At 41.5% G+C, this 27,031-nt stretch overlaps 1 protein-coding gene across 1 annotated transcript; it reads left to right on the top strand.

Moving 5' to 3' along the window:
- Nucleotides 1-9,430: 9,430 nt before the first annotated feature.
- Nucleotides 9,431-26,621, top strand: LRP11 (LDL receptor related protein 11; the record flags this gene model as incomplete). The annotated part of the gene is made up of 7 exons (XM_084202536.1): nt 9,431-9,953; nt 14,751-14,917; nt 17,401-17,542; nt 19,556-19,681; nt 20,404-20,613; nt 25,950-26,051; nt 26,319-26,621. 7 exons carry the CDS (start codon nt 9,431-9,433, stop codon nt 26,471-26,473), a joined length of 1,425 nt encoding a protein of 474 aa, XP_084058662.1. The 3' UTR covers nt 26,474-26,621.
- Between the last annotated feature and the right edge of the window lie 410 nt (nt 26,622-27,031).

Genomic DNA, 27,031 nt, shown 5'->3' with positions numbered 1-27,031 from the left:
AGTGTGATTTGTGAGGTTGATCTAACTAAGCAACACATTTGAATACTGTTCCACACATAGCCAAATTTCTTAGCCCTTGGAGAAGACTTTTACTTTTTATACAGAGAAAGGAGGATGGAAAAGAAAAAGTATGCATTCCAGTATTTATCTAAGTATTGGCAATCTGAACACTTGTAGACTGTATATTGGCAGAGAGCAAGAGGTTGAGGTCTGGCCTGGCTGGAAGAGATCCAGCAAGATCTCTTCTGCAACACTTACTTAGATTAGAAAAACAAATAAATTCAGTAATTTTATCAAAATGAGCTATTGCAGTGCGTGCATGCTTTACAATCAAACAATAATAATGAGGATGTTCTACAGTCAAATAGCTCCATAATATCCTATAGCAAAAACCTCAGTAACTCTGCTGAATATGAGTTCCAGTCGGGAATATGAGTTACCAGCAAGCTCACTCAGAGAGCTAACATTACACCAGTGACACAGGCTCAGGATTAGTCCTTTGGTTTTTCTGCAGCTGCTGGAGATGTAAAAATACAGGCAGGGTTTCAACTCCAGAAGTGCCAAGCACATATGCACTACACAATAGCTTGACTGTGCAGGGAAAGCCTTTTAAAATGGCTTCATGATTCAAATTGAATACACTCTTACTGTGACTTGCACCACTTCTAATCACAGTTTCCCAGTTTCAGGTATAAATAAATAAATACAGATATTGTACAATATCTGTGCAATATTAGCAATGGGAAAGTGAAGTTAAAAGTATATTGCATAATGCATTTAAACTGTGTTCTGTCACAGCCCTTTACACTGGCTAAAGCACTGCCTGGTTTAAGTAGGAATGTAGTATCTTCATGAAACAGAATCACAGAATCATAGAATGGTTTGGTTTGGAAAGGACCCCGAAGTTCATCTGGTTCCAAACTCCCTGCCATGGGCAGGGAGAACTTCCACAGACCAGGTTGCTCAAAGTCCCATCCAACATGGCCTTGAAAACTACCAGGGATGGTGCATCAGTAAGTTCTCTGGGAAACCTGTTCCAGTGCTTCACCATCCTCACAGTAAGGAATTTCTTTCTAACATCCAATCTAAACTTCCCCTTTCAGTGTGAACCCATTACTCCTCATCCTATCACTACAGCTCCCAATGGAGGGGGGTCCCTCTCCAGCTTCCCTGTAGGGCCCCTTCAGATACTGGAAGGCTGCTATGAGGTCCCCATTCTCTTCTCCAGTCTGAATAGCCCCAACTTTCTCAGTCTGTTGTCCATAGAGTAGTTGCGCTAGTGCCCTTATCAACTTTGTGGTCCTCCTGTGGATTTGCTCCAACAGTTCCATGTCTTTCTTCTGCTGGGGGCACTGGAGCTGGATGCTACAGGGGAGGTTTCATGAGAGCATAATCAAGGGAGAAAATTATCTCCCATGACTTGCCAGCCACACTCCACTTGATGCAGCCCAGGAGATATATATATATATATATCTACACACAAACATGAAAAGTCAGTATTGCTCAAGTCCAAGTATTTTCTTTTATCTCTCTCTGAAAGAAACACAAGAAGGGACAAACTGGTTTGGTCAAACCATGAACCTGATGGAATCTTCATGTCCTTACATAACTGAATGTCAGGGGAGTTGTTTCTGGGGGTCTGAAATAAAGTTTCGAGATTAGCTCAGATAAGAAGTGCAGAAACTCTGAGAAAATGGTTGCCAACCCAATATTTCAAGTCCATATTTGAAGTAATAGAAAGTATTCTTGTGCATTGAAAACGTATTTTTCAATAATATTACCAGCCAGTTCTGGAAATTTTAATATGCAATAGGTTGCATATGTATTCAAGCTATGGGTTCTTATAAAATAATAATGAAATCTGAGGTGTTGGGAAAATTTTGAAACTTACACTCCCTGAAATAAAGTCTATATCACATTTAGGACCTTTTTTGGTTAATGCAACTAGTAATCTTTATTGCACAATTACCCTGGGTAACCTGCATCAAAATGCAGATATTCTTCCACCACAGCAAATATCCTGTGAGAACCCTTAAATTACAGATGACTGAGATAAAATTACTAGAATTTTTAATGCTGACACCCTGTGTGTTATTTGCCTAGCCAAGTTTGTCACCTGTGAGAAAACATATGCATCCTTGGAGGCACATACTGGAGAACAGTAGGAAGAACATTGAAGGATTATTTACATTCAAGTCATTTTGCCTCAAGCTTCAATACAAAATCTGTGATTTGCAGCCCAATTTAAAGAAAATCCCACTCTCTTGTCTGTCTAAGTTAATTTAACAGCTCTCTTGCTTTGAAGTCCAGAAAGACATTTTTAATGAGGATAGAAGTAAAATGCTTGGGATAAACTCATATAAGTGCTCCAATTAACATGCCAGTTATGACAAAAGCCTAAAACCCATTTCTCCACTGGCAGCAAAGTAGAAACACCACTACAACACACCACTGATTTCATCTGGAGAGATTTGTGTGAGCATGACCTACAGTGCAACTGCTAGAATTGTACAGTCAACGTGTTTAAGATATCCAAACATAGAAATCAAAAGCAAACAGTCAGATCAACAGCAAAAGAGGAACTGAATGGTACTGAGTGAGAAAGCAGTCAACAATATTTTTAATTGCATCGCTTAATTATTCAACGCAATGACCTCAAAGTGTGTTATTAATATTAATTAATTTTTCTATTGTAACTCTCCATTTATAGATATCTATTAGTATTTCCAATTTGCATATAAGAGATGCAGGTTTTGAATCTGATCCAAAGACAACTAAAGCCAGCAGAAGACTTGTCAGAGTGGGAAGACAAGCTATGTGATCTGCTCTCCAAGACAGAGAGAGGATCTACCCATCTTTTTTGTACACCTTCAGACTAAGAAAAGATGTTGTGCTTCCAGCTATCATGGGTTCATTTTTTATGCCTGCGACAGAAAAATACATTGGATCCTACTTCTTTGACAAAATACTAGCTAGGCAAACCAATGTGACAAGGCCATAAGCTATCACTTCAATTTTTAAAAATTAAGTGAAAACTCAAAAATAATCTTCTACTCTTTTTGAACGACAAGGTTCAGAATTCCTTTACACAAATTTTATCATCTTTCCACATAATCATGTTTGTGTGCTCTTAAGGCAGCAGAAGGACAGGAAAGCATCAACTCAGGTGACTGACAGAACCAAACTGCACCTTTTCCCAGTGCTAGCTGATTTATTAAACCAGCCAATGCATTCTCAGTGTTAAGAGACAAAGCTTTATCCAAGAAATTGCTTTAGAAATGTCACTGATCTATTATCTGTAACACAATGGGTTAAAATTATGTGCAATGGTTGCTACACTCATTGCAATTATTTATATATCCCCAAGAAAACAGCAGAAAACACAGGAGTCTGGAAGAAAATTGAAGTATATTTGAGCTTACAAGGAGTTTTTTGTCTTTTGCAATGGAGGAAGCCTTTAAAAGAATGGAGTGGAGGAAGTTGACTCCTTTCAGTATAGATCAAGCTGTCCAGTCAGCTCATGATTTTTACTGTTGCCAGTAAACATTATCATCATTTTATTTCTGTTTTCCTGTGAAATCAAGATACAAAGGCTCTGCTGCCGTTGCAAAACATTCTCAAAGAGTTTGGAAACTGCCAAAAAGGAAAAAGTGCTGAGAAGTTCAAAACTATTCATGTAAGAGAAGCGTACTAAATGATAGAGTGCATAAATGAAGAATTCCATATAAAACTGCTCCCAGTGACCAGAAAAGGGTGTGTTGGTAGTTACATCCAATATATTTGATAATTCAGTGGCATCTGCAGAGCCCGCTATTATTTTGCAACCTGTTTCAAAATCTTGACATTATTGATCAATGTCAGGGCTGCCACCAGCTCCCATTGACTCACTAATCATGAGCATATTACCCAACTGATTTTTATCCCCATGCTGTGCTGCAGAAGAATCCATGGCTGAAATAGCAATGAGTAATTTTTTCAGCTAGATATTTCTCTTCTGGGAAGCGATCCTTTGTAGTTTTATGCATATCAAAACTTCATGCATTTCAAAAAAAAACCTCAAAAACCGCAAGCATAAAGGATTTGGGCTGTCAGTTCTGTATATTCAGACAGTACATGAAATAGTTTTCCACACTTTTGATATGCAGTTGGTTTTGTTTTCAATGACTGGTGGACACAGCTTATACAAATCTTTGTTTGGCTAACACCTTGGAGCACAAGTTGTTCTGCTATAGTACACAGACAGAGACAATGTCTTCAAAGGTTATATTATGCTGACTGTAAAAAATTGCATATGATTGATTCATCTTTCTTCTCTCAACTGTTGCCCTCTTAATGATGTTTACAAGGCAAATTAATTTTTCTGCTCCCAGCTTATCCTGGGCTCTGGCTGTTAAATTAGGTTTTTGCTATTTGTAAATCATAGGTAACCTATTTCTATAGAACTGGCTGAAATTCTGAGTTAAAACCTGCAGCTCTTATCCTAACTAACCCTTTCCGAGAGAAGTACTTTATTTTTTTTTTAAATAACTGTCCTTCATCTCTCAAAGTGTGTTTTTACAGGTTTAATGCCCCAAGAAGCAGCTGCCATTGCTGTTGCACTGACCAGAAGGATACTGAAGGAGTATTTGGTGGATTCCAGTTGAAAAGAAATGTGTTTTTCAAAGATCCAGCAAAGGCATGTGGTAAGATTGGTATTATTCTGTCAGCAATACTAGTATTTATTTGATTAGCTTTACCCTACCTCTCTTTTTACTCTGTCTGATTTTGATTTTGGTGAAACAGTCAGTTCACCCTAGTAATCACTTAGGAGAAGGCAGCAAGGAGCATGATGATTATGTGACCTCAGAGGGAATTTCACCTTACACCAGTTAATAAACACTGCTAACTTCACTTTACAGAAATGGCTCTCCTCACTCCTACCCATCCTTGTTCTTTACAAGGAGGGGTTTTTGTTATTTTTTAGGAATATTTATCTCAGTAGCAGAACCTCAGTGCCTTTGCAGTCAGAGAACTGTGCTGATACCACGTGGTGCCTGGCTGATGCTGTGCAGTCAATTATGCAGTATCTGGGCAGAGAAGCAATCGCAGCATGTACGAACGTAACGTTAAAGCAATCACCTGATGCCTCAGCCCCATCCTTTCCTCTGCTGCTAGTGGGAAAGCATCTCTAAAATGCAATCTCCCGACTTTTTTTTCATTCTCTGTCTCCTTCTCTGTTTTGTAGTAAAATACTTGCTTTGTGTTAGGCACAAATGCAGTCATATAGAAAGGCATATAGAAAGGAGGGGGGTTGTTAATAATATTCTGCTTTATCAATCAGGAGAGCTCTCATTTTTACTACACTGATATTTAATACAGCAATAGAAAGACAAGTACAATTATACCCACTCATACACATTCCAAAGACAGGGAATATTTTTCTCTCCTTTAAAAGGGCAAGGAAAACAGGTTTACCACATTTGGACTAAAACCACCTCAAGCTGGAACCAGTCATACCTTTTTAATATGCATCATAATGGGATGTTCATAAAATCAATATTATATGAAGCATTTTCAGGATCATACTTACATTTTTCATTCTGGAATTTGAAAAATTATTCCTTCTGCTGTTTTCATAACACTGGTACCACAGCATTACCCAATTTTGCTTGAGAGGGATGTGCAATATTTTAAAAAGACAAAACCTGAGTTTAATACCTGAGTTAATTCCTTTGCCTCTAACATTTAACACCCTATCTTCTGTTATTTATGCAGAACTCCTCTTACTCTCACGGTCAGAAACCTGAATTGTCAAGCTGCAAAGAAAAGGTTATCACTTCAATTTATTCGTGGGCAAATTACTCAACCTTAGCTGTCAATCAACAGTCCACTCCAGCATCTGAGCTGATTTGTATCTATCACGGGTGTTTACTCGACAGATTCTCACAAGGAAACTGGAGCAGAGAAAACGTGTCTAATGATAACATCACGCCGACAACACCTTTTCTGCAGATAACATTTGCATTATGTGTTTACTGTTTGCACAGCGTCTGGAATACATCAAATGAAAAGGAAGATATGTTTCTTTTTCTGAGCACATATTCCAACCAAAAAAACCCCAAACAACAACAACAACAAAATCATGACTCCATAGGAAAGCACTTCAGATAAGGAAGCCTAGATAAAACTTTGCCTTTTCTTCCTGCTCCCTTTCTACATATTCCATTTCTTTTCATTCTACTCCATTGCCTTTCTGCCCCCCTCTTTCTTAATTCCTCTTATTCTGTTACTTTGGAAAAAATCAACTAAAGAAAGAGAAAAGCAGATGCACTCAGACTCTATTCCCATAGTTTCAGCTATTTTATGAATTTTGAATATGAATAGAGATAGAAACTAATCAACAGATGGTTGGAAACATGAATATTCATTAATTCTGAAATCCTGTATTACTTTGCCAGGTATTGTTTGGATGTAAAGAATATATGTGTAGTCTAATCTCCACTTTTGGAAAAGAAATCTAGCAGTCCTAGCAGTCTCTTTAGCTGTTCCATGCCTGTTGAAGTGGATATTTTGGACAATAAACTGTGGTACATGCATGTATCCTTTGAAAAGGACCAAGGGGAAAAAAAAAAAAAAAGTAAAACCTGACAAATATCCTTCTGAAATTCTAAGGCCCTCTGCATGAAATTAGCCATCCCAAAATTTCAATTTGATGAAAGACAGGAATAAAATATTTTTAGTGTTACTATAAGCCAACTATTAGTTTTGATCTGCAACTCCAAAACCCAAAGAAAAGCTGAGGCATTCACAACAATGATCCAGAAATGTGAAAATTAAGTATAAGTAGTTATGAATCTAAGATTTCCCTTAGGCAGACATTGATGTTTAGCAGCAATCTGTTTTATATAAGTAATAATATGCTGCCACCTTCTGAAAAAAGCTCAGCATGACTACAAATGCCATCTTTCTCACAAGGCCAGGGTAACAACATACACATTCTGAGCCAAGAAAATTGGGCAACCAAACAAGTTCTCCTCCAGCATCAATACAAAAAAATATCTGCTGCAATTAGAAATTCTTGCTCAAGAAGCTAATCAGAGAGTGGTGTCAACACTTCCACACAAAAATGCCATCCTTATCCTAACTTAGGATAAGGATCCTATTAACTTTCAAACTGGTAAATGTGACACTAAAGGAAGACAACAGGACTGTGACCTCCCAAATCCTTCTTTATCTTTTAAATGCTCACCTGCTTGAACAAGGGTCCACTCTCCTTGGAGATACCTTCCAATCACAGCTTCCTCACTATAAAGTGTTAGAAAGTGATAATTTTTCTTTGTGTTTTCTGCAAGAACCTGCTACTTCAGTGTCACCACCTCTGACAACCAGGGATCAACTTTCTGGTAGAACTGGATGCAACAAGGATGGTGGGATGAGCAACCCTCTGTGCTCTGTCAATGGGCCCCCACTAACCAACACTGTCCGTGCGCTGATCCAGAACAGGGAGCTTCTGCTCAAACAGAGTAGTTCCAAATCTTTGATCATTCTGAGAAGAGATGACTTGGTGCATTTTTTCCTCTGTCAGCTCTAATGTGCACCAAGCTGGTGTGAGCTTTATTTTGGTTTATATTCTGGAAGTAAAAGTACTGTCAGAGGGTACAACGGCAGAGAAGCAGCAAACCAGCGTCATCTCTAGGAAATCAGTGCGTCATAGTAAGTACCTCTGTTATGAATAGATTGATCACCTCTCCAAAATATTCCTAAAAATAAAATTGTGGCATTTTAGCCTGATTTTCAAAGCAAACGAGGATTATATCATCTGACTGTCTAGCTCCTTCATCTTCCTGTAATCTTTGAATGTATTGATCAGTTTCAACTAAAACTGATGGGAAACTGAAAGTGTCAAAAATACAATTTATAGAAATTTAGAAAGCCCATAGAGCGCATGGCCAGAAAAAATCAATCTTCAACAGTTGCACTGCTGACAGGCCAGCATGCTTCAATGAATCACTGAACTATAGTTCTGTGGTTTGGGAGAGGAGAAAGAGAAGTCATAATCCAAACTACAAGCTGCGTGTGAATTTCCTGGGCAACACCCAAGGCTCCATGGTAGCAGAATATTAAAGTGGATTTGTTTTGGAGGCAATTCTGAGTTATGCTGGGAACATGGCCTAAAACAAGCCAAAAATACGAAGGAGTACAAAAAAGTCTTAAAACCATTCCTAATATGTCTTTTTTTTTTTTTTGCTACTTATTCTAAGCATCCTGACATAATATTTTTGATGCAACTATTTAGCTTTTTCCAGTAATTAAAGAAATGAATGAGTCTGCTTGAAGATGCTTGGAAGCATGAACCAAATGAAAATGAAAACACAGAGCTAGCACTTCACCTGTTACGACATCCCTTAGTACGCAGCTCAAAATCCATCACCACCTCTCCACATTTACAGGCAGGCTTATGTTTTTCAGTGCTTGTACACAGGTCTCAACGCGCCATTCTAGCACTTTTGAGGCTCCATGCATCTGACAAAAAATAACAAAGCAGCTCTTTTGAAGGATTATTGATTTTCAGCGGTAATAGTTATTAATTTGTGTTACAGAATCAGCAATATTTTAATGATAAAACAGATGTTGTTGTGACAGATGTAAAACTGATTAATTTAATTGCATGTATTTCTCTGAAACTCATTTAGCAAAGACTTCAAAAACTTGCATGGGAAGTTCTTCACCATTGTTTTGTGGGGTTAAGATCCTATCTGGGATTTTTTTCACAGGTCAGGAGGTCACAGCTTTGCACATTAAGTTTTTGACTACTGGCTTTCTTTTTTTGCAATTTCTGAACAGAAATGCCATGCCTGAAATGGAGTCTTCTGCAATTTCTTTTTTGTCTCCTCAGGTTCACAGAACCACCAGCAGTTTCAGTGACCCCTACCCAACTCTGATTGTTTGCAGGTGTCATCTCCCCGTGTGGAGTCATAGAACCGTCGAATCACAGAATGTTAAGGGCTTCCACAGAACGGAAGGGACCTTAAAGGCCATCAAATCCCAATCCCCCTGACATGGGTAGGGGCACGTTCAACTAGCCTAGATTGTGCAAGGCCTCATCCAATCTGACCGTGAACACTTCCAGGGATGGGGCATCCCCAGCTTCTCTGGGCAACCTGTTCCAGTGCCTCACCACCCTCACAGTAAAGAATTACTTTCTAACATACATCTTAAAATCCCTCTCTTACAGTTTGTGCCCCTTGCCGCTTCTCCTATCACGGCGGCTCCTGCAGGAATGTCGCTCTGGGGGCGGTCCCGGGGCGGGGCCCGACGGAGCTGTTCGGGGCGCCGGGTGCTGAGCGCGGCCGCTCCGCCTGGTGCAGCCGGGCGGGGCCGGCGCCTCCCCGCGCCGCGCTCGCTGGGGGTGCCCCGGGGGGAGCCGCTCCCGCCGCCGCCGCCCGGGGCCATGGCGGCGCTGGTGCTGGTGCTGCTGGCGGCGCTGGGCGGGCGGGCCGTGCTGCCGGGCGGGCGCTGCGCGGCGCCGCTGGCCGACCTGCGCTCGCAGATCTCGGGCGTGGAGACGCTGCTGGAGGAGTTCCGCCGGCAGCTGCAGCAGGAGGAGCCGGGACCGCCGGCGACGGCGGGCGGCGGAGGGGGCGGCGGGGAGCGGTGCGGCGGAAGCGGCGGCTTCTCCGCCAGGCCCGACTCCATCATCCGCACCAAGGACTCCATCGCGGCCGGCGCCACCTTCCTGCGGGCGCCCGGCGCCGTGTCGGGCTGGCGGCAGTGCCTGGACGCCTGCTGCGCCGAGCCGCGCTGCACGCTGGCCGTGGTGCAGGGGCCCGCCCGCCCGCGGGGCACGGCGGCCGAGCCGGGCTGTTACCTCTTCAACTGCACGCACCGCGGCCGGCCCGTCTGCCGCTTCGCCCCGCACCGCGGCTACAGCTCCTACAGCCGCCGGACAGCCGGCGTCGCCCCGCCGCCTACGGGTAAGCGGCTTGCGCTGCGGGGAGATGGCGGCGCTCGGAGCGGGGGCGGCAGGGCCGCGGAGCCGCCGGCGGGGAGCGGGCGCCGTCCGTGCGGCTGCTCCGGCGCCGGGAAGCCGCTCCCGGGCGGTGGGGAGTCGCCGGTGGGGGGGAGGACAGGGCGAGCAGAGCCGGCTGCGCCGTGCCGTTCGGCGGGGTTCCCTGGGCCGGGAGAGGCGGCCCGGCCGTGCCCGAAGGGCCCTTACCAGCGTGTATAAATACCTTAAGGGGAGGGGGTTCCATCCAAGAGGATGCCTCCAGGCTCTCCTTGTGGTGCCCAGCCATAGGACAAGAGGCAACGGGCAGAAACTGATGCACAGGAAGATCCCGCTGAACATAAGGAAGAACTTCTTTACTGTGCAGATAACCAGGCACTGCAGCAGGTTGCCCAGAGAGAGTGTGGAGTCTCCCTCACTGGAGATGCTCAAGAACCGTCTGGACCCAATCCTGTGCCATGTGCTGTGGGACAGCCCTGCTTGAGCAGGGAGGTTGGACCAAATGGCCCACTATGGTCCCTTCTGACCTGACCCGTTCTGTGAGGGCTTTGGGGGTTTTGGGCTTGGGGAAACCCATCCCTCAGTATCTCTACCTCTGCAGAGCCCTTGGCAGGGCATTGTGCCAGTGCCAGTGGCTGGAAGCCAGGCAGTGGGATGTGCGTGTTCACTGGCACCACACTCCCTGGGGAACCAGAGAAGTCCCAGCTCCCTAGGAACTGTGCAAATCTGGCACCTTCAAAAGCATGAAGTGCTTTTTTTCCCAGCTATGCCATAACCTGGTGCATAGACTGAGAGCAAGCACATACTGTTCTTGGGGCTGCTGTCCAAATGTCATTGCCTGAGACAGCTTCTTACTCATTTAAATCGAGATTTTTCATGCTTAAGAACTCAAGAGCTAGGCTGAAGAAGACAAGGATACCTCCCCAGTAGTCCAGACACAGCATGGACATTCTCGACAAGCACCTCTGGAAACTAGGCCACATCAAAAGCAGTTGTTTGTTCAACTCTGAAGTATATTTAAGAGCAATATTATCCAGAGCAAGCAGCTGTAGATAAAAACAAATCTGGATTTCTAAATTTGGAGTCTGTTTCCTAGCACCTGATTCAAAGAACTTGTTTGCCTTTCCCCACCTCCTGTTGTTAAATAGTCTCTTCTTAATTTTGACTTAATTTCATTATCTCTGTGGACAGTACTTTCCCAAATGTCATCTGCATCTTACTCAGTGATAGATCTCATCTGAAGTAAATTAGTCACTGCATGCAACAGGAGGAAGACGTGGTGTTGGTGCGGGTGAAAACAGTGTCCAGATGTGCCTGCTGTTACTGCTCTCTTGGGAGGGGAGACCTCAGGCTTGAGGTCCATTCAGTCCTGCACGTTTCATGAGAATATCAGTGGGAATGCCCTGGAAATACTAGAGAGCAGGGACTTGATTTGTAGAGGCATTATGATTCCTAAATATTTTTTGCAAAGTTCATGGGCAGGTAGATTAGAGAGCTGCAAGAAAGGATCTCTCAGCAATAGAGATAAGGCAAACTTAAGGAACCAGAAAAACCCAAGGTGTGATTTTGATATTTTCAACAGGAGGAGGATTAGTTCCACAGTATTATTTATGTAGCAGCTTTGTGGTAGTTGTATTTCATTAGCCTGTATGCAGTTGCATGATATAAGGCTTAAGATGAGATTTTGCATCAAAGTCACACAGAATTAGGCTTCATTTTGAACTGCCTTAATTCTATTAAAACACATTAAGAACTAATTTAGGGTGCAGTTATGGCACAATATAAATAATATATTGTACAAATGATGCTCTGTCAATTAGAAACCCTGAATTTCTTGAATTCCTTGAGCTCTTGAATTCTAGAGTTCTTAAATCCTTTGCCTTTTTGGCAGCTTTTCTGACTATCAACACTGGACTTGCAAGGCAATTTCAGTTCCTAGTCTGCAAATTGCTCTGTGTTCTGTTGGTTTTATTTAAAAGTCTGCCTTGTGGGTGATGGTGGTATTGGAAACAGGGGATTATGATTTCTTAATGCAATTACACTGGAGCTGAAACAAAGCCACAAAGGAGAATGAACTTTTATTTAAACATCTGTCAGATGTGACATAGACCAGGAGAGATAAAATTAAGATTGAATTATTTTGCTCTGATGTTTTGTTACCACTGCATTCTTGAATTACATTGAAAAACAATCTGGACAACAGGATGATGAAGGCACATCTCTTTTCCCTTCTGTCACCCTATGAATTAGTTTAAAAAAAATTTAGGAAAGAACTTTTCATTTCAAGATTTTTTTCCATGAGGGGTTCACATTTTAGCTGCTCCTTTTTTTATTTTTCTTTCTGAGTACTTTTTTTCTTGAGTCTTCCGCTATTTTCTTTCTGATAATACCAAACCAACATTTAACCACAGATGTGGTGCCCTCATAATTCCAAAATATTTCTATCCATTGGGATACAGTGATCTCTAAGATCACTAGTGGTGAGCAATGGGAGGATTCAACATCAAGGTAAACTAATACCAAACACATTCAGGAGCTGACAGTGAGATAACCTTTAATAACAAAGCCTTCATTCAGAAAACTAACTGGAAGCTTCATTATTGACAGGACAAGTCTGTATAAAGGATGGAGGGAGCAAAATAAATAAAAAGCAGGAGGAAAAAAAAGCCTATTGTGTTGTCTCCCAGAGAAAAACGTGTTTCACCCCTTTTTCTAGAAAGCAGCCATCTCTAGCATCTCAGAGGGTTGACCTGGTATTTCAGTTCCATACTGCTTGTTTACATTCAACTTACATACAAGTTGAAAGCAGAAGTGAAGAGATTTTATGCTGACCTGTGGCTGATCATGCTTTATTCCCACGAGTGGTGGTTGCCAGTGGCTCCTTGGAGTATGCCTCCAGTGAGTTTGTCTCCTTGGCTTTATGCTGACTTCTTATTCCCCAGGTTTGGAGGTCTTTCACTAAGGATCATGTATTCCCTTGCTTAAAACTTTGCTGTGGCAAAAGAATCTTCAGCTCAATAGGCTGTCTCCTCCCATGCCGTATGTCTCTATCAGGCCAAATTTTCCTTTCTGCCACTGATTTACCTTTCTGAAGATGATCTGGTGGCTTACAAGCAAAGCATGGTGCCTCCATCCTTTGGGACCAGAGGTTTGTGTGGTCCCTCACTCATCTTTAACAAAGGGCATGAACTTCTGTGATGGCTCGATGTGGTCCTTCCCTTGCAACTCATGCTGCTGGAGTATAAAGTTAGTGCAGGAAGAGAGCATCCTTTTTGCTTAGGGGAAGTGAGGCTTCTCTCTGCCCCTGCAGAGCATTTTAACCAGACAGGTGACATGAAACCCCTTTCCAAGGTAGAAAGCAGAAGACTGGGCTGTGCTGTTTGAGACCCAGGTTAGTTTCTTTTTGACAGTTATTTGTAAAGTAAGTAACTGTGTGAAGACTGTACGTAACTCATTTATATCAAATAAAAGTTGCCCTGGCACTATAATGATGGTGTTAATTAACAATTTGTTTTGGGGTTTTATTAACAATGAATTTTGGGGGGAGTTTTGCACCTGGATGTTTTTTTTTAAACAAAGTTGGTTTTGAGAAGTGAGTGTATACAAATTAGACAAAGCTGCCTTTGTCATCGGATGAGTAAGAACCATTTCATACTTACTGTTATTATAGAAAGTAGTTATTGTATGTTTTCCTAGCTTTAGACATTTACCTTGAAATTTTCTATGTCTGAAGTACTGCAGAGAAAACCAAGAAATAAGAATTTTGCTGTTTAGTCAGAGATAAACAGTTGTCCCACTGCTCCTATGATCTACAAGGCTTCAAGCGTGTTCATGATGCTGTTGAAGAGCAGGTTCAAGGAATATTCCCCACACTGAAGGGAAAGCACCTTTCCTTGTGCAGCTCTGCCCACATGGAGTGCAGTTACAACCTTGATTTCAGTAATTGCTCTTCTGAGCATAACATCAATATCCTTTACAGAGTATCCTTTGCAGAGCTTGAAGAGCAGAGAACACCCTGGCAGTTCAGGGTGCCCAGAGAAGGAATGACACTCGAGTGGAGAGCTGTAGAAAGATACAGTCTTTGGGTTACACTTTTGTTAGTCTAACCCAAAAGCTTGTGGTCCAATTGGCAAAAGTACTTAGTACTCACAATTTTATTCAGTAAAGATTGTACTTTGAATATAGCAAAATTCTGTGAATAAATATTCTGAATATCCTAAATAGTCTGAAAATCGAGCTTTTGATATCTTAAATGAGGCACTTAAAATTCATGATGTCTGATGAATTTTAATCATCATGTGCACTGCCTCATCAGGGTGCCACCTTATGCTAAATCAGTCTTTCATTCCTATAATGATGTATTATAAATAGGGACTAGAAGCCTATGTAATTAAGCAGAGTGCTATAAAAGGTATAAAAATGATGCAGTAAGTTATATTTAAACCTATTTTCCTTAGTTCAGATGAAAAAAAAGTACACTCATGCTAATAATCCTTTCGTTGTATTGCTGAAACACCCAGGTACCTAGAGAAGTTTTCTATGCCATGTGCTTCTGATGTTAATTTCCAAAGACATCATAGGACAATTAACTAAAATAGAAGCAGGCACTACTTTGCTTAACAAAATGTGCACTAATGAACATGTTCCTCTTTCAGGAAGTTGCACAGAGGTGAAACAATACCTTAACCAAGAAAGAAAAGTGTTTTATATAAATAATCACTCAGCCTTCCCTCATAAATAACTGATCTTCTCTTTTTTTTTGAAGAAGAAGAAGAATTCGATGAGCCTCCGCAGTGTCGGGCGGGCCAGGACGTAGTGCTGCAGTCACCTGTGGACTGGGTGCTTTTGGATGGCCGGGAGAGCTCCGATGACCATGGAATTGTGCACTATGACTGGACACTGCTGCAGGGCGACTCATCGGTTGAAATGCAGGTACATCTGCAGCCCCTCTTGCGGCCAGTTACTTCCAGATTGTTGTGTTCAAGTTTTAAATGTACAGCTAAAAATATGAACTATATTGAAATCTGTCTGCCAGGCACCAAAATTAGGATATCTTTACAACTTGAACATTTATTTCACAGAAATGTAGAGCAGCCCAGGTTGGAAGGGAACTCAAAAGATCATCTGGTCCAACTGTTTGTGGGACAAGGAGCCTCAATGAGATTATTTTATCTGTCCAATCCCATCCTGAAGACCTCCAGTCAAGGAGACTACACTGTGTCCCTGGGTAGTTCCAGTGATTATTTCTAGTGGCTTACACAGTTAATCCTTTTCCTGGGTGGCGTGGGACAGCCAGCAGCAAACAAGTAGATAATAATATTCCACTGGATTTGAGCTCAGCTTTATTTGTGCTCGCTGCACTTGGTTTTCAGCTTCTGTCACCCCAGTTAGAGACCCCTCAGTAATTCAGTTACTAAAAATAATAAGGGATTTTCACCAACCGTCTCCTGTCAGTGCTTATGGAGAAGCTACAAAGAAGCATGATGAAAATCCTATGAGATATTTTATCCATGCATTTTCTACTGCACTTGGATTTCAAATTACCCATGAAGAGAGCAATTCTTCAGTTTAGTCTTTTTTGTGAATGCTGTAGGATTAGCAGAAAAAGAAAAAAAAAGTCTCAAGTCCACAGACTCTACTCATAGTCTCTTCACAGCCCACAACATCCAGGACACACTGGGAGCTCCACCTAGAGCAGGAAGGATATGTAGAGGTGAGAGAGTGTGAAGCAAAATGAAGCTTTAAGACTAGTTGCTAGATATCATCTTTATTATCAAAGACTTGTTAATTGGACCATTGCAGCATTATTTTCTTTAAAGAGCAATTAAATACTTTTTAAATTAACCTGTGATTTAGTAACATAGAGTAAAACAAAAATTAGAATTTAATAAAAACATTTAAATGTTATATTTTTAATATTACTCAAAGTCACTTTATAAAATACAGACTAGTTGTATATTCATTCAAAGTTGTAAAATTCACATTAACCTTGGTGGCTTTTTTATATTTGTTAACAGAAAATGAATTTGACACATGTTTATGCTTAAATAAATACTTTCCCATTGTGTTCATATGAGCAGGGATTTCTCCTACAGATATGTACCCTGGTGATTAACCATGATAATTTAAATTCTAGAGTTGAATTAATAGCTATGATTTTTTTCATGCATTCTTCAGTTGATGTCTTTAGTGCTTTGGTTACTGCCCTGAAGTTACTGGATTTTGTGTTTAATTTATTCTTTGATAATAATGTATGAATCCATAGCTACAGGGGAGATGGGAGTGTGTTTAAATAAGATAAAAGGCAGCTGTTGCATTGCTTTTATGTAGCAAAGAATAAATAGAAGGCAGAGGAGGGGGAAGGACTGCTATAAAGAGATCTTATCATATTGTAAAAGGAAGCCTTTTTTTTTTCCTGTTGTGACTGATTATTGCTTTTTTAGGTAATTTAGGTAATCTGATTGCTACCCCCACTCTGTAGCTGCACAGCTCCTGGACACTTGGGGACAGTAATGGGTTGGATTTTTTTTTTAATGCTGATTATCTATTTTGAGCCAGAGTTTCTGTGTAAGCAGAAACAGGCCAGCATTTTTCAGGGCAGCATGAAAAAAAAAAAGAAAGCACAGAGGTCACCAGGAGGAGTGGTGGTATATTGAGAAGTCAGTTGCATTTCTCTGTCTCAGCACTGGGAAGAGGCTTGGGCTCCATGGCTCATGAGTTTTCAATACCACGTTTGCTCTACCAACAGTCACAGTTAACAACAGCAGGTGTTTTTTAGAGCATAATAATTTCTTTACCGCATTAAAGAATAAAACTGTAAGGGGTCATACACTCCATCAGGAGGTACTCAACAGTCTGATCAGATAACTGAGTGCATTCATGTAAATAGAAAAGGAAAGAAATTTCAGGTAGGAAATTTTCTCACTGAGAGAAAAAATGTGCGTATAAATACACTCTTCTATAATGGAAGGTCTAGGACTCTGGCTATATTAATAAAAAATTCTTATTCTCTTTCAGGCATGAAAATTTATTTCTGTGGACCCATGTTATATTGTCTATAGACTAACTTGATAAAGAGCAAAAGGCCAATGTTTTACTGTCTATCCTCTAAAATTACATTTCTAATTGCTCAAAAATTGATTTAAATATATGTGACCATTTCTTTTCCATTTGTGTGTTGAGATTCACAGCTCCAAGTAACTGAGTAGATCATGACAACACAACCTGAATGTTGGGGTTTTTTTACAAATGGATGCAAAAAAAAAAAAAAAAAAAAAAAGAGATCAAATGTTACATGCTGAAATACACACTTGAATAGGCTGACTGGAGTGTAGGAAGTATTTAATCTTATTCCTGGATGTTCATGGATGGATTCATTGTGCCAATATATTTTTTTACTGTGTGCCTTCACTCAGGTACCACAGCCAGGAACACTGAAACTGTCCCACATTCAGGAAGGCGGGTATATTTTCCAGCTAACTGTGACAGACACTGCAGGTCAGCGGAGCTCTGACAACGTCTCTGTGACCATTCTGCCCATGGTTCATTCTGCAGCAGGTGAGAAAATGGCTGGAGCTGTTGCCTCTGAGACATCTAGGGTATGGTACTCAGAGCAGAGCAAGGGTCTTGATAAAGGTAAAAATGTTGTTCTCCATTTTCAGTGTTTTAGTTTGCCCTTGCTTATTACATAATGACATCTCTTTCAGCTTTGAATCGCTCTTTCAAAGTGAGGAAACAAGCATCACTTGCCTGTTAAAGCAATAATACTTTCAGGCAGAGTATTTGCCCTTCTATTGCTAATAAGCATGCAGGATTGGAAGAGTGAAATATTAACACAGTGTCAGGTGCATTGTAACAGTCAGATGGTGTGGGCATCATGACATGGCTTGTGCTATTGGGAAGACCCCAGTAAAATTACTTTATAGTATGTTTGAGGCAGACTAAGAATAATACTGACCTGCGCCTATAGTCTGAAAGTTGACATGGTTTTTTGTTTTAATGCATTTAAGCTACTGGGGAAGCTGAAGCTGGAACTGACCTATCATTTTTAAACTCTGAGCTTCAAAACATGTGAAAAGCATAAAAGGTAGAAAGTAAGTTAGATTTCAGTGGCTGTCAGTTCTGCTCTTAAATGTAATAACTTCTAATTACATTGTAATTAACAAGTTGCTAGTGCAGATCTGCTGCTCTGGCACAAAGTTAAATAACATTATCACCATGTTTAGCAGAACCAGTGGAAATCTTGCTCTGCCTCAGCACAATATCTCTCTGTGAGAGGGTAGTCCCCGTGGCAATAAGCTGTCAGTAAAAAAAAAATCTGCTTAATAATGCCTGTGTTCCAGTAATGGATGATAGAGTTCTGTTCATTAATATTTAATTCAGCTAAAGCAGCCAGAGAGGTTTGCTGCTTTGTTTATTTGCTGGTGTGGGTATCTGGGGTATCTTTTGTATGAAGCACATAGGGGATTTACCATCTTCATTTTTTTTCTAATTCCCCAGCTACATTAGCAATTCAAGTGCTCCTGCTGTAGCCAGACCAGTTCTTGATGCCTTGATACGTGCAAGATCAGTGCTATTACTACTGCTGAAGTTCGGGAGGTGCATTTTCAGATTTTAGGGCTTTTAAATAGTTGTCTGCATTCCTGGCATCCTTCCCTTAGCCTGGTGCTTCATTTGGTACACAGCAGGATAACAACCAAAGGCTGTGCTCCCTTATGCAAATTGATTTGCTCTTACAACACTAATCAAACACTGAACTTGATAGTGCTTTACGAAGTGATGAACTGCACTGCTTTTGGAAAGACAAAAGCACAGATGTAAACACTTGACAATTACAGAATCAGAATGGGTTTCAGGAAAGCTTTGAGTATGCAAAATGGGGTATCGGGGGATACTCTCCATTTCCAAGGGAATTTAAATGTTGAAGCAGGCAGCAGTCAGTTCTTTCTGGTGAAAGTAATTTGTGAGAATGTGACCTAGTCCTATTTTGGTCTGTGCTGTATTGAAGTCATTGGATTGTTGATGTCAATAAATGATGAGCATTCTTTGCGTATTTTAATTATGTTGCAGAAAATATGCCATAAAAGATCCCATATGGTCCAAATGTGTGCATGTAAAGCAACATATTGGTGTTGAATGGATATGTAGCAGGAATTACGTGTTGGAGGGATGCAGTTACAGCCACAGAGATCTCATTTATTCATTTTCAGGACTGGTTCTGCATCCTTTAAGCCTAGGAAGATCTCCTTTCAGCTTAGGCCAGCAGAATTCAAAGCACTTTAAGGGTGCTGCACAAGGTGTAAGGTGCAACAGCCTCCAGGTTGAGTATTCCTGTGATAAACAGATTACCAGGCTAGTGATGATGGTGCCAGGATCAGCTATTGCCTATATTTGCTTCTGAGTCAATACCATGTCACACAGCTGAGTCTGGACTTTGTGCCTTGTTCTTGGTGCTTCTTGACATAGCGTGGTTTTGCTTTTTCCTCCATGCTGCAGATTTTAGTCACTGACTCAGTCACTGACTCAGTATTTACTACTTGGATTTGTCTTTTGGTAATTGTTTCTCAACAGCCTGTGTTGGGGTTTGCTCTCGCTACCAGTTTATCTGTGATGATGGCTGCTGCATTGACATCACGTTTGCGTGTGATGGTGTGAGACAGTGTCCTGACGGATCAGACGAGACTTTCTGCCAGAATCGTAAGTGTGCCAGGCCACAGTGGCACAGTAGACTGTGAAAGTAACCACAGCCTCAATGACCAAAGGGGGACAATGCCACTTCTGTGGCCTCTCTCCCTGTGAGCAAGCAGTTTGCTCCCAGTCTTTCATTGGAATTAGCACATGGGAAGGTTTAATATTTGCATACGCAGGTGCTCAGAAATTTTCTTCAAAGCATATTAAAACTGTCAAGGGTCTGTAAGTGACAGGTTTTGTGTTCAGCAGTTAAAAGATCAGCTTTGCACTTGCATGATGATTGTGGAAACAAGAACCGTGGTCTCTGTGTGAAAGGATGTCTCAGAGGTACCATTCACTGTGCTGTTAGACACCTTGCAAGAATCTGAAACTCTGTGGACACGAAAGGGAACCAGTTGATTGACCATCATGCTATTTGCATTTGTTAGTCATCCCTCAGCATGCGCCCATTCTCAGCTAAGTGAGCAAAAACCACCAGAGGGTGAAAGGCACAATGGCTAACCACTCTTTCATTGTATTTTGGTTGCTGGATTTCACTGTAGGGGTCATGAGTGTACTTGCAAGCGTTAGGTATCTGTGACTCACATTCATGAACCCGAGAAAGTTGTTCATTCTGCCTCAAGGCCCATCTTGGACAGTCTTCCTTAAGAACACTTCCATTCCCTTGTTGTACAAGCATTTTTTGTACAACAAAAGCACTGTACAAAAATTTTTGTTTCTGTTAACAGTCAGCTCGGGTCGGAAGACGGTGACACATGCAGCTCTTGGCACTACCCAGCAAAGAACTGCAGGACTGACTGAAAACACAGAGGAAAACTCTGCAGTGAACACCCTGAAAGCCGCTGCCAGAAATCCACCACTTCTCTCAGTGGATGCAGACATGTCTAACCAATCGCTTTCTCAGGGACCAAAGAAACAAATCAGTGGATTTGTGCCAGGTAAGAATTGAATCAGTTTCAATAAACCCTTCCCCTTAAAGAAAGGAAGTGTCTTGCACCTTAAATTTAATTTGTCTTTTGGTGCCTGGCTAAGAGGAAAAAAATTTCAAATGTAAATAAATACAAAAGAAACCTGTAATAATGAAGTTCTAAGTAGGTTTTGATTTATTATTGTTAAGTCTCTTTTATACTAGGTGGAAAAAGAAAGTTGAAATGTAGGAATGCTAGGGAAATAATACAGTCTAAGGAACAAAAAGTGCAGTGAACTAAATAAATATTCTGCCACAGGTTCAGCTGTGTAGGCTGATGTATTAAGGCTCTTGAAATCTGTAGGGGAGTACTTCAGGAGCCCATAATAAAGTACTGTTCAACTTGGGTGAGAGTAATTGCTTTTCTCCTGGTGCTAAGTATTACTTCTCTCTTTTTTTTTTCCTGAACTAATATCTTTACTATTATAGGCTTTTATTTTTTCCTGAACTCTGTCTCCAGGGCAGGAGCAGTCTTTCATCATTGTAGAAAAGTCTTTGGGCTTTGGTAACAAGGTACCTCAGGTGCCCATGTACAGGTCCCCAGTATTGTTCTGCACAGTGGCTGCAAGCCTGTAGTGAGTTGTTGTGTGATATTACAGGCAAAGCCCCAGCCCTGGCCTTGGTAAAGCTCCAGAAGCTGCAGTGAAATTGATGTGTCTTTTAAGGATCGTGCTGATGAATTAAAATGATCTGAAATTGCGATTATATAAAGCAAAACTGTGTGCACAGAGCCTGGCATCAGTACAAACCCCGACTTTTATTTCTTCATGGTTTAGACTGATTCATGTGCTCCAAGACACAGCTTTATTTTCCAGTTGCAACAGTGCTCAGTGCCCTCTGCTGTCGACTTTTGAAAAGGGCACTGCCCTGGTTGGCACCTGGACGTTCCCTTCAGCGTGCTTGTGCTTCATCTGTGGAGTGCAGAAGGAGTGAAAACTCCGCAAAGGGAACCCTCTGTGAACACTCGGGCCTCAGTGAATTTGTGGGGACTGACAGAAAAATCCTCTCCCAAATGTTTTCCCCTTTTCTGGCAGTATAGATGACCTCTAGATAACTTCTCACTGCTGACTAAAATTCTGAAGTCTCTTCAAACCCTTCTCACTCACATAGTCTTGAGTGATGCCTGATATGGGGCCACCCAAACTGAACATCAAACTTCCTAAAGGCTTTGCAGGCTCCAGTGGGAAGTCAGCTGCTAAGTAGGTCTCAAAAATCATTTGGCTTGTGAATCCAGGCATAAAACCAGAACTGAGGTCACCACCTTCAGCAGTTGATAATCAAGGGTTATAACTGGAAGTACAATGCAGAAGCATTTTTGCATAATCATTTTCTGTGTTTACCCATTGCACAGTTACTTACTTGCACCAGTTTTGCTCTAAAGGTAGCCTTTTGCGCAGCAGTACACAAGCAAAGAAAAAGATGCTTAGAAAAGTAAAGAAGCATGATGGGCCTTCAGTGATTAGTGTACTACCAGTACCTGTTGTAATCTTCTCATTTTCAACTGGCAAGATTTCAAGCTGTTTTAATTCTTGTGGGTTTAATATTCTTCTTTTGACACAGCTCAGTCAAAATTTAATTTTAGATGCTTAATTATTTCCCTGTGGAATAAAAGGATCCAGTGTTTACTGACCAGGAGCCCAATACTTCTAACCACAAAAAACAGCAAACAGCTCAGCGAGGTTTAAAATCACCTACAGATTGATTCCAGTTAGGGTGCATGGGGTGGGGCCTGAAGAGGTGCTAGGTACATGAGTCTGAAGGGCACCTCCAAAAACTGCTCTGCCAAAATCTGCTCTGAGCTGCTGTCTTCTCCTGCAGACACTGAAACTTTACAGAGTCCCATGCTGTGCATTAATGATTCACAGAGTTCCAGAGAGGCTCAAGTCCTGCCCTACTGGGAAGCACCACAATCTTTGTGGAGTTGGAGAGACATGCATCTAATCTATTCTTTAAAATCCACCCAGAACCATTAATTAGACTTCCCTCCACCACTGCCATCTCAGGGAGGTTACGGATCAAATCCAATAATTATGTGATACAAAAATGAGAGGCTCAGAAATGCTGAAGCAGCTCCATAAAGCTCATCTGGAAACGTGTCCAGGAGGGCAGTAATGCTAGATGCATTTTTGAGAAGAGGTAAGCAATGCTGAGCAGAAATCATATCGGCAGCCTCAAAAGTTCAACAATTCCAGTGGCAGAAATCCTGTTCTGGGAGGGATTGTCTCCTGCTGCTGGGGCCAAGGTAGAACCTCTGCCTCTGAATCACTGTAAAGGTCATTGGACCAAGGCAATCATGTTCAAGTTGGCCTGGAGCTGACATTGCAAACATCCAGGCTTCTTATATACTACTTAACATAAATTTTGAAAATAAGCTTTAGTGGTTTTAGTGTCACTATGGTGAAAAGCTGTCTACTTAAGATACATATTAGGGGATATGGCTTTACAGTGGCAGCACAAGTTCTGGCTTTTCACTTGCAAGTGCTCCATTCAGGGCCATATTTTTCTTAATTCTCAGCTAACAGATTCAGATCATCATGGAAATACAATCCATGGAAAGGAAAACGTGATGCTTTTAAATCAGGTGAACTGCAGGCAGAGTAAGTGAAGGTTTCACCTATTGGAGACAGCGTGTGGCATATGGCAGCTGCCTGCTACACTCTGTGCTTGGTACAGGAGCTTTCTGTTGATTTTTAACAAGAGAAGTTTTTCCCAAGACATTGTAGGACTTGGGAATTTCTTTGTTTTCTTTTTGACATTTGTTTATTAGTAGTGGCTAAAGTACCAATAAAGGCCTGTCCCTTCTGCTACTTACCTCTCCATAAGCAGCTTTCATCTCTGAGAATTCAGTCAAGATGTCTAATAAAGGGACTTCCTTGTCAAGTATAACCAAATTTATCTTTTCTCCTTTTCTCTAAAGGAGCTGGGCTAAGTTGTAATGTTTTGGACTGTGAGATATAGTTCCTGGCAGCAGATATATGAGCTTTCTACCTATGAGGGTGATACTTAAGGGAACTTCCTTCTAGAATCCATTTTCTCTTAATAGATTCTCTGTTCCAAATTTCCTTTAACCTTCCTTACAGTGGCCCTTCATGCTTAGCTCTGACTTGATACAAGCTTTTTAAGGATTTACACTGAAGTATGAAAATATGCAAGTCCAAGTTAAGGACTGTATAAAATTTCTGCCTGACCTAACAGGGGATCTATTCAAAGTAAAGTGAAAAAATCCACAACCAACCAATACAAAACCCAAAAATCGTTGGTTGTTTACGATGGATAAATCTTGTTCTGTACTCCTGCATTTTCAGTGAGATTCCTCTACAGCAGGGCAAGTCCAGGGGAACACCAAGTCTGAGATAACCTCCTCAGGCATTCAGGGCACTGAGTCTTCTGCAACAGACACATGGTCTACTTTTGTCCAAGCTGAAAGGCCAAACATTTTCTTTCAAAGTTGAGAATGGATGGAGGAAGAGGCATTTGATGTCAATGAAAGGGTCTTTTTTCTCTCTGCAGACATGTTTCCATGGTAGTAAAGTTACCCAGACTGCATCTCCTACAAAGGCCAGCGCAGCATTTCTGCATGGCCGCCTCCAAATAGCCCCGGTGTCCTTCTCCAGGGAAGTTCTTAAGCCTAGCTGCATATTCTGGTACTCCTGAACTTGCAGATGAACACAGAAAACACTCAGGAGCAGCACAGCACTCTGGAGTGAGCAGGGGGCTGGTTTATAAGCAGCAGTGGCCAGTAGCAAACAGGGTCATGCAGATGGGTTGAATTTACAAGCAGGCTGAAGATTTGCGCTCCCCAGCACAGCCAAGCCAAGTGTATAAATCACCATAACAGCTTTGCATTCCCCTGGCACAGGGCCTCTGCCTGTCCCAGGCTGCCCGTGCAGTGCTGTTTGGGGCTGGCATTACAACATTTGACTGAGTGCCCAAGCCTTAGTCATGTTTTTACTGCGGAGGCACCCACAGCAGTAGCCGTAGCCTAGATCTGTAATTTAGGGTAATTGGAAAGGGCTGTAAGTGACAATTTCCAATTTGGAGTAGACTAGAAAATCAAGAGAAAGTGAAAACCAAATTAAAGCCATGTAAAATGTTTTATGCCAGGCTCCTAATCTTCTTTGGAGAAATTGCTCTTTGTGTTCTAGAGATAACAGATAAGATATTGAGCAGCATTGACTCTGTTAGTCTCTCCAGTCATGTAAGAACAGCCACAAGTCCTAGCAAAACCCTACAAGCTTTATTGAAAGAATTCTATTCTTCTACCCTTCCAAAAATTTCCCACTAAACTTTTCTCCATATTTGCCAAATTTCTTTACTAGCAGTTGACTTAAATATTCCCTTTACTTAAATGGCAGGGAAACAAGTTTGTAAAATAGGCATTTAGATGCAGGCTGGAGCAGCTTTTAACAAGAGCTGATGTCTTTTGGGTATTTCCAGAATAAAGACAAATATTCATTTAGTTTAATTCAGGAAAAACAGCTGCTGGTTTTGGTGTCAGTTACAGTCAGGTGGTCCTGCACATCTCTGATACCATTTGGGTATTTTAAGGCCAGTACATTCACTGTTAGGATTTTTCCAAGCCCACTACATGCCAGGACAACATCAGGAGCCCAGTGAGGAGAGGGCCATGGCTTGTTTCTACGGCATTCCCTGTGGGTGAAGTCAGTGTTTATGCACCCCAGCCGAAATGGCAGGGCAGTAAAGCCACAGCCTGGGAGGCTGCCTTCTGCCTCGGAGTGGGAACATTAGCATAGACTTTCATGACAGTACCGATGAAACAATTTAGGCTTTAATTAGCAGTCATATGCATTTGCTGCTGCCACTGCCAGGGACACCTTCTGCAGCTCTTCAGAGCTGGTGCTGGTGGGTGGGACTTACACACAGTGCATGTTCCAGGCTAATTGACTTAAACACTTCCTTAGTACCCACCACTACATGTAATTCCAATTACAACATTTCACATTCATATTTCACAGCTCTTGTAGCATAGTGTGTTTCTGCTAGCTCTGTAACACTTCTGAAGGCTGCCAGCAAATGTATCACAGCACAGTGAAAGTGCCCTTGCTTTTGGTTGAGATGCATTGTAGTTTGGGATGTAAAATTGAATTTAAATTTTAGCTTTAGTTTCACATTATTTCAAAAATTCAAGTTATACAGTCAAAGTCAGAAGCTCTTAAACTGTTCTTTTGTTTGTTTTTTTCCCCATAAGTTTAAGCATTTCACATTATTTAATACTAGTATCCTGTGGATAAGATTTCCTGAGTCACTGAAATGCAGTATTTATTTATCTTGCTTGATTTTGTGCAGATAACAGTTCCTCAGGGAAAAGAACAGATGATAAAAATGGGAATGGCATAATGATGCCAAAGAGAGATCAGCTTGGAGGTGGTCGTCCAGTCCCAGAAACAGGTAAGACCAACCATGTGAATTAATTTTGAATTACATCAGTTTTTCAGTCAGGTGCTATAGATAAAGTGGTCAAGAATTGAATCATGTATTTATATATTCTGAACTGTCCCTAACATGATCTTGCAGTTTAGTTTCATAGTATGAGTTGTTCCAATTACTAACATTTAAGTGGTAGACTAGCTGTATTTTTAAAGAAAAATTTCAGGTTTTCTCTAGCAGCGTCTCACTGTGTTAAATAAAATGTAATTTCTCTTAACCTCATTGTAGGTGCTGTGTTACCCTTAGCCTTAGGCTTGGCAATCACTGCTTTGCTGCTGCTTATGGTTGCTTGCAGACTGCGCTTAGTGAAACAGAAGCTCAAAAAAGCTCGACCCATTACATCTGAAGAGTCCGATTACCTCATCAATGGGATGTATCTCTAAAACCTGGATTTGGGTCTGTTGTTTTCTCCCCTTTCTCCTGTGTCCATGAATCTCTGCCTCTATAAAAGGACCAAAATCCTTAGTTTATTTTCAAGTGTAGAAGAAGCCTATGAGATGAAGAACATACTCTTCCCCTTTGGTGATCATATAAAAAATGGGTAGATGACGTTGCTCAGAAAATAAAAAACGTTCAGGCTCTGGAGAGTAGCTGTAGTTGATTGTTGTGCAGAAGACACTGCAAGGTGGGGAGACCCCAAACTGGCTCATGCCCTTCCCACAGCAGGCAGGGCTGAGTGCACCCCAGGGCCCGTGCACTGGAGCAGCCAAGGCTCCACAGCCTGGCTGCATTGGCCAAGGTGTGGGGGGAAGTCTGTCCATCTTGCTGTTCTCAGTGCTGCCACCACTGTGGGGACCAGGATGTTCCAGCCAACACATTCCTTCACCGTCCTGCAGAGACCAGGTGTGTTCTTTCCACCTGATGCACTGGGAGTATTTTCATTAAAGAATGTGTCTTGCTTTGTTAATTAAAAGCAGTTGCTATCCAGGCACCAGCTTTTG

This window comes from Fringilla coelebs, assembly GCF_963513975.1.
Source record: "Fringilla coelebs genome assembly, chromosome: 3".
Classification (NCBI taxonomy): domain Eukaryota; kingdom Metazoa; phylum Chordata; class Aves; order Passeriformes; family Fringillidae; genus Fringilla; species Fringilla coelebs.
Note: the sequence above shows the minus strand (reverse complement) of the source record. Positions and strands in the feature narration are given on the sequence as shown.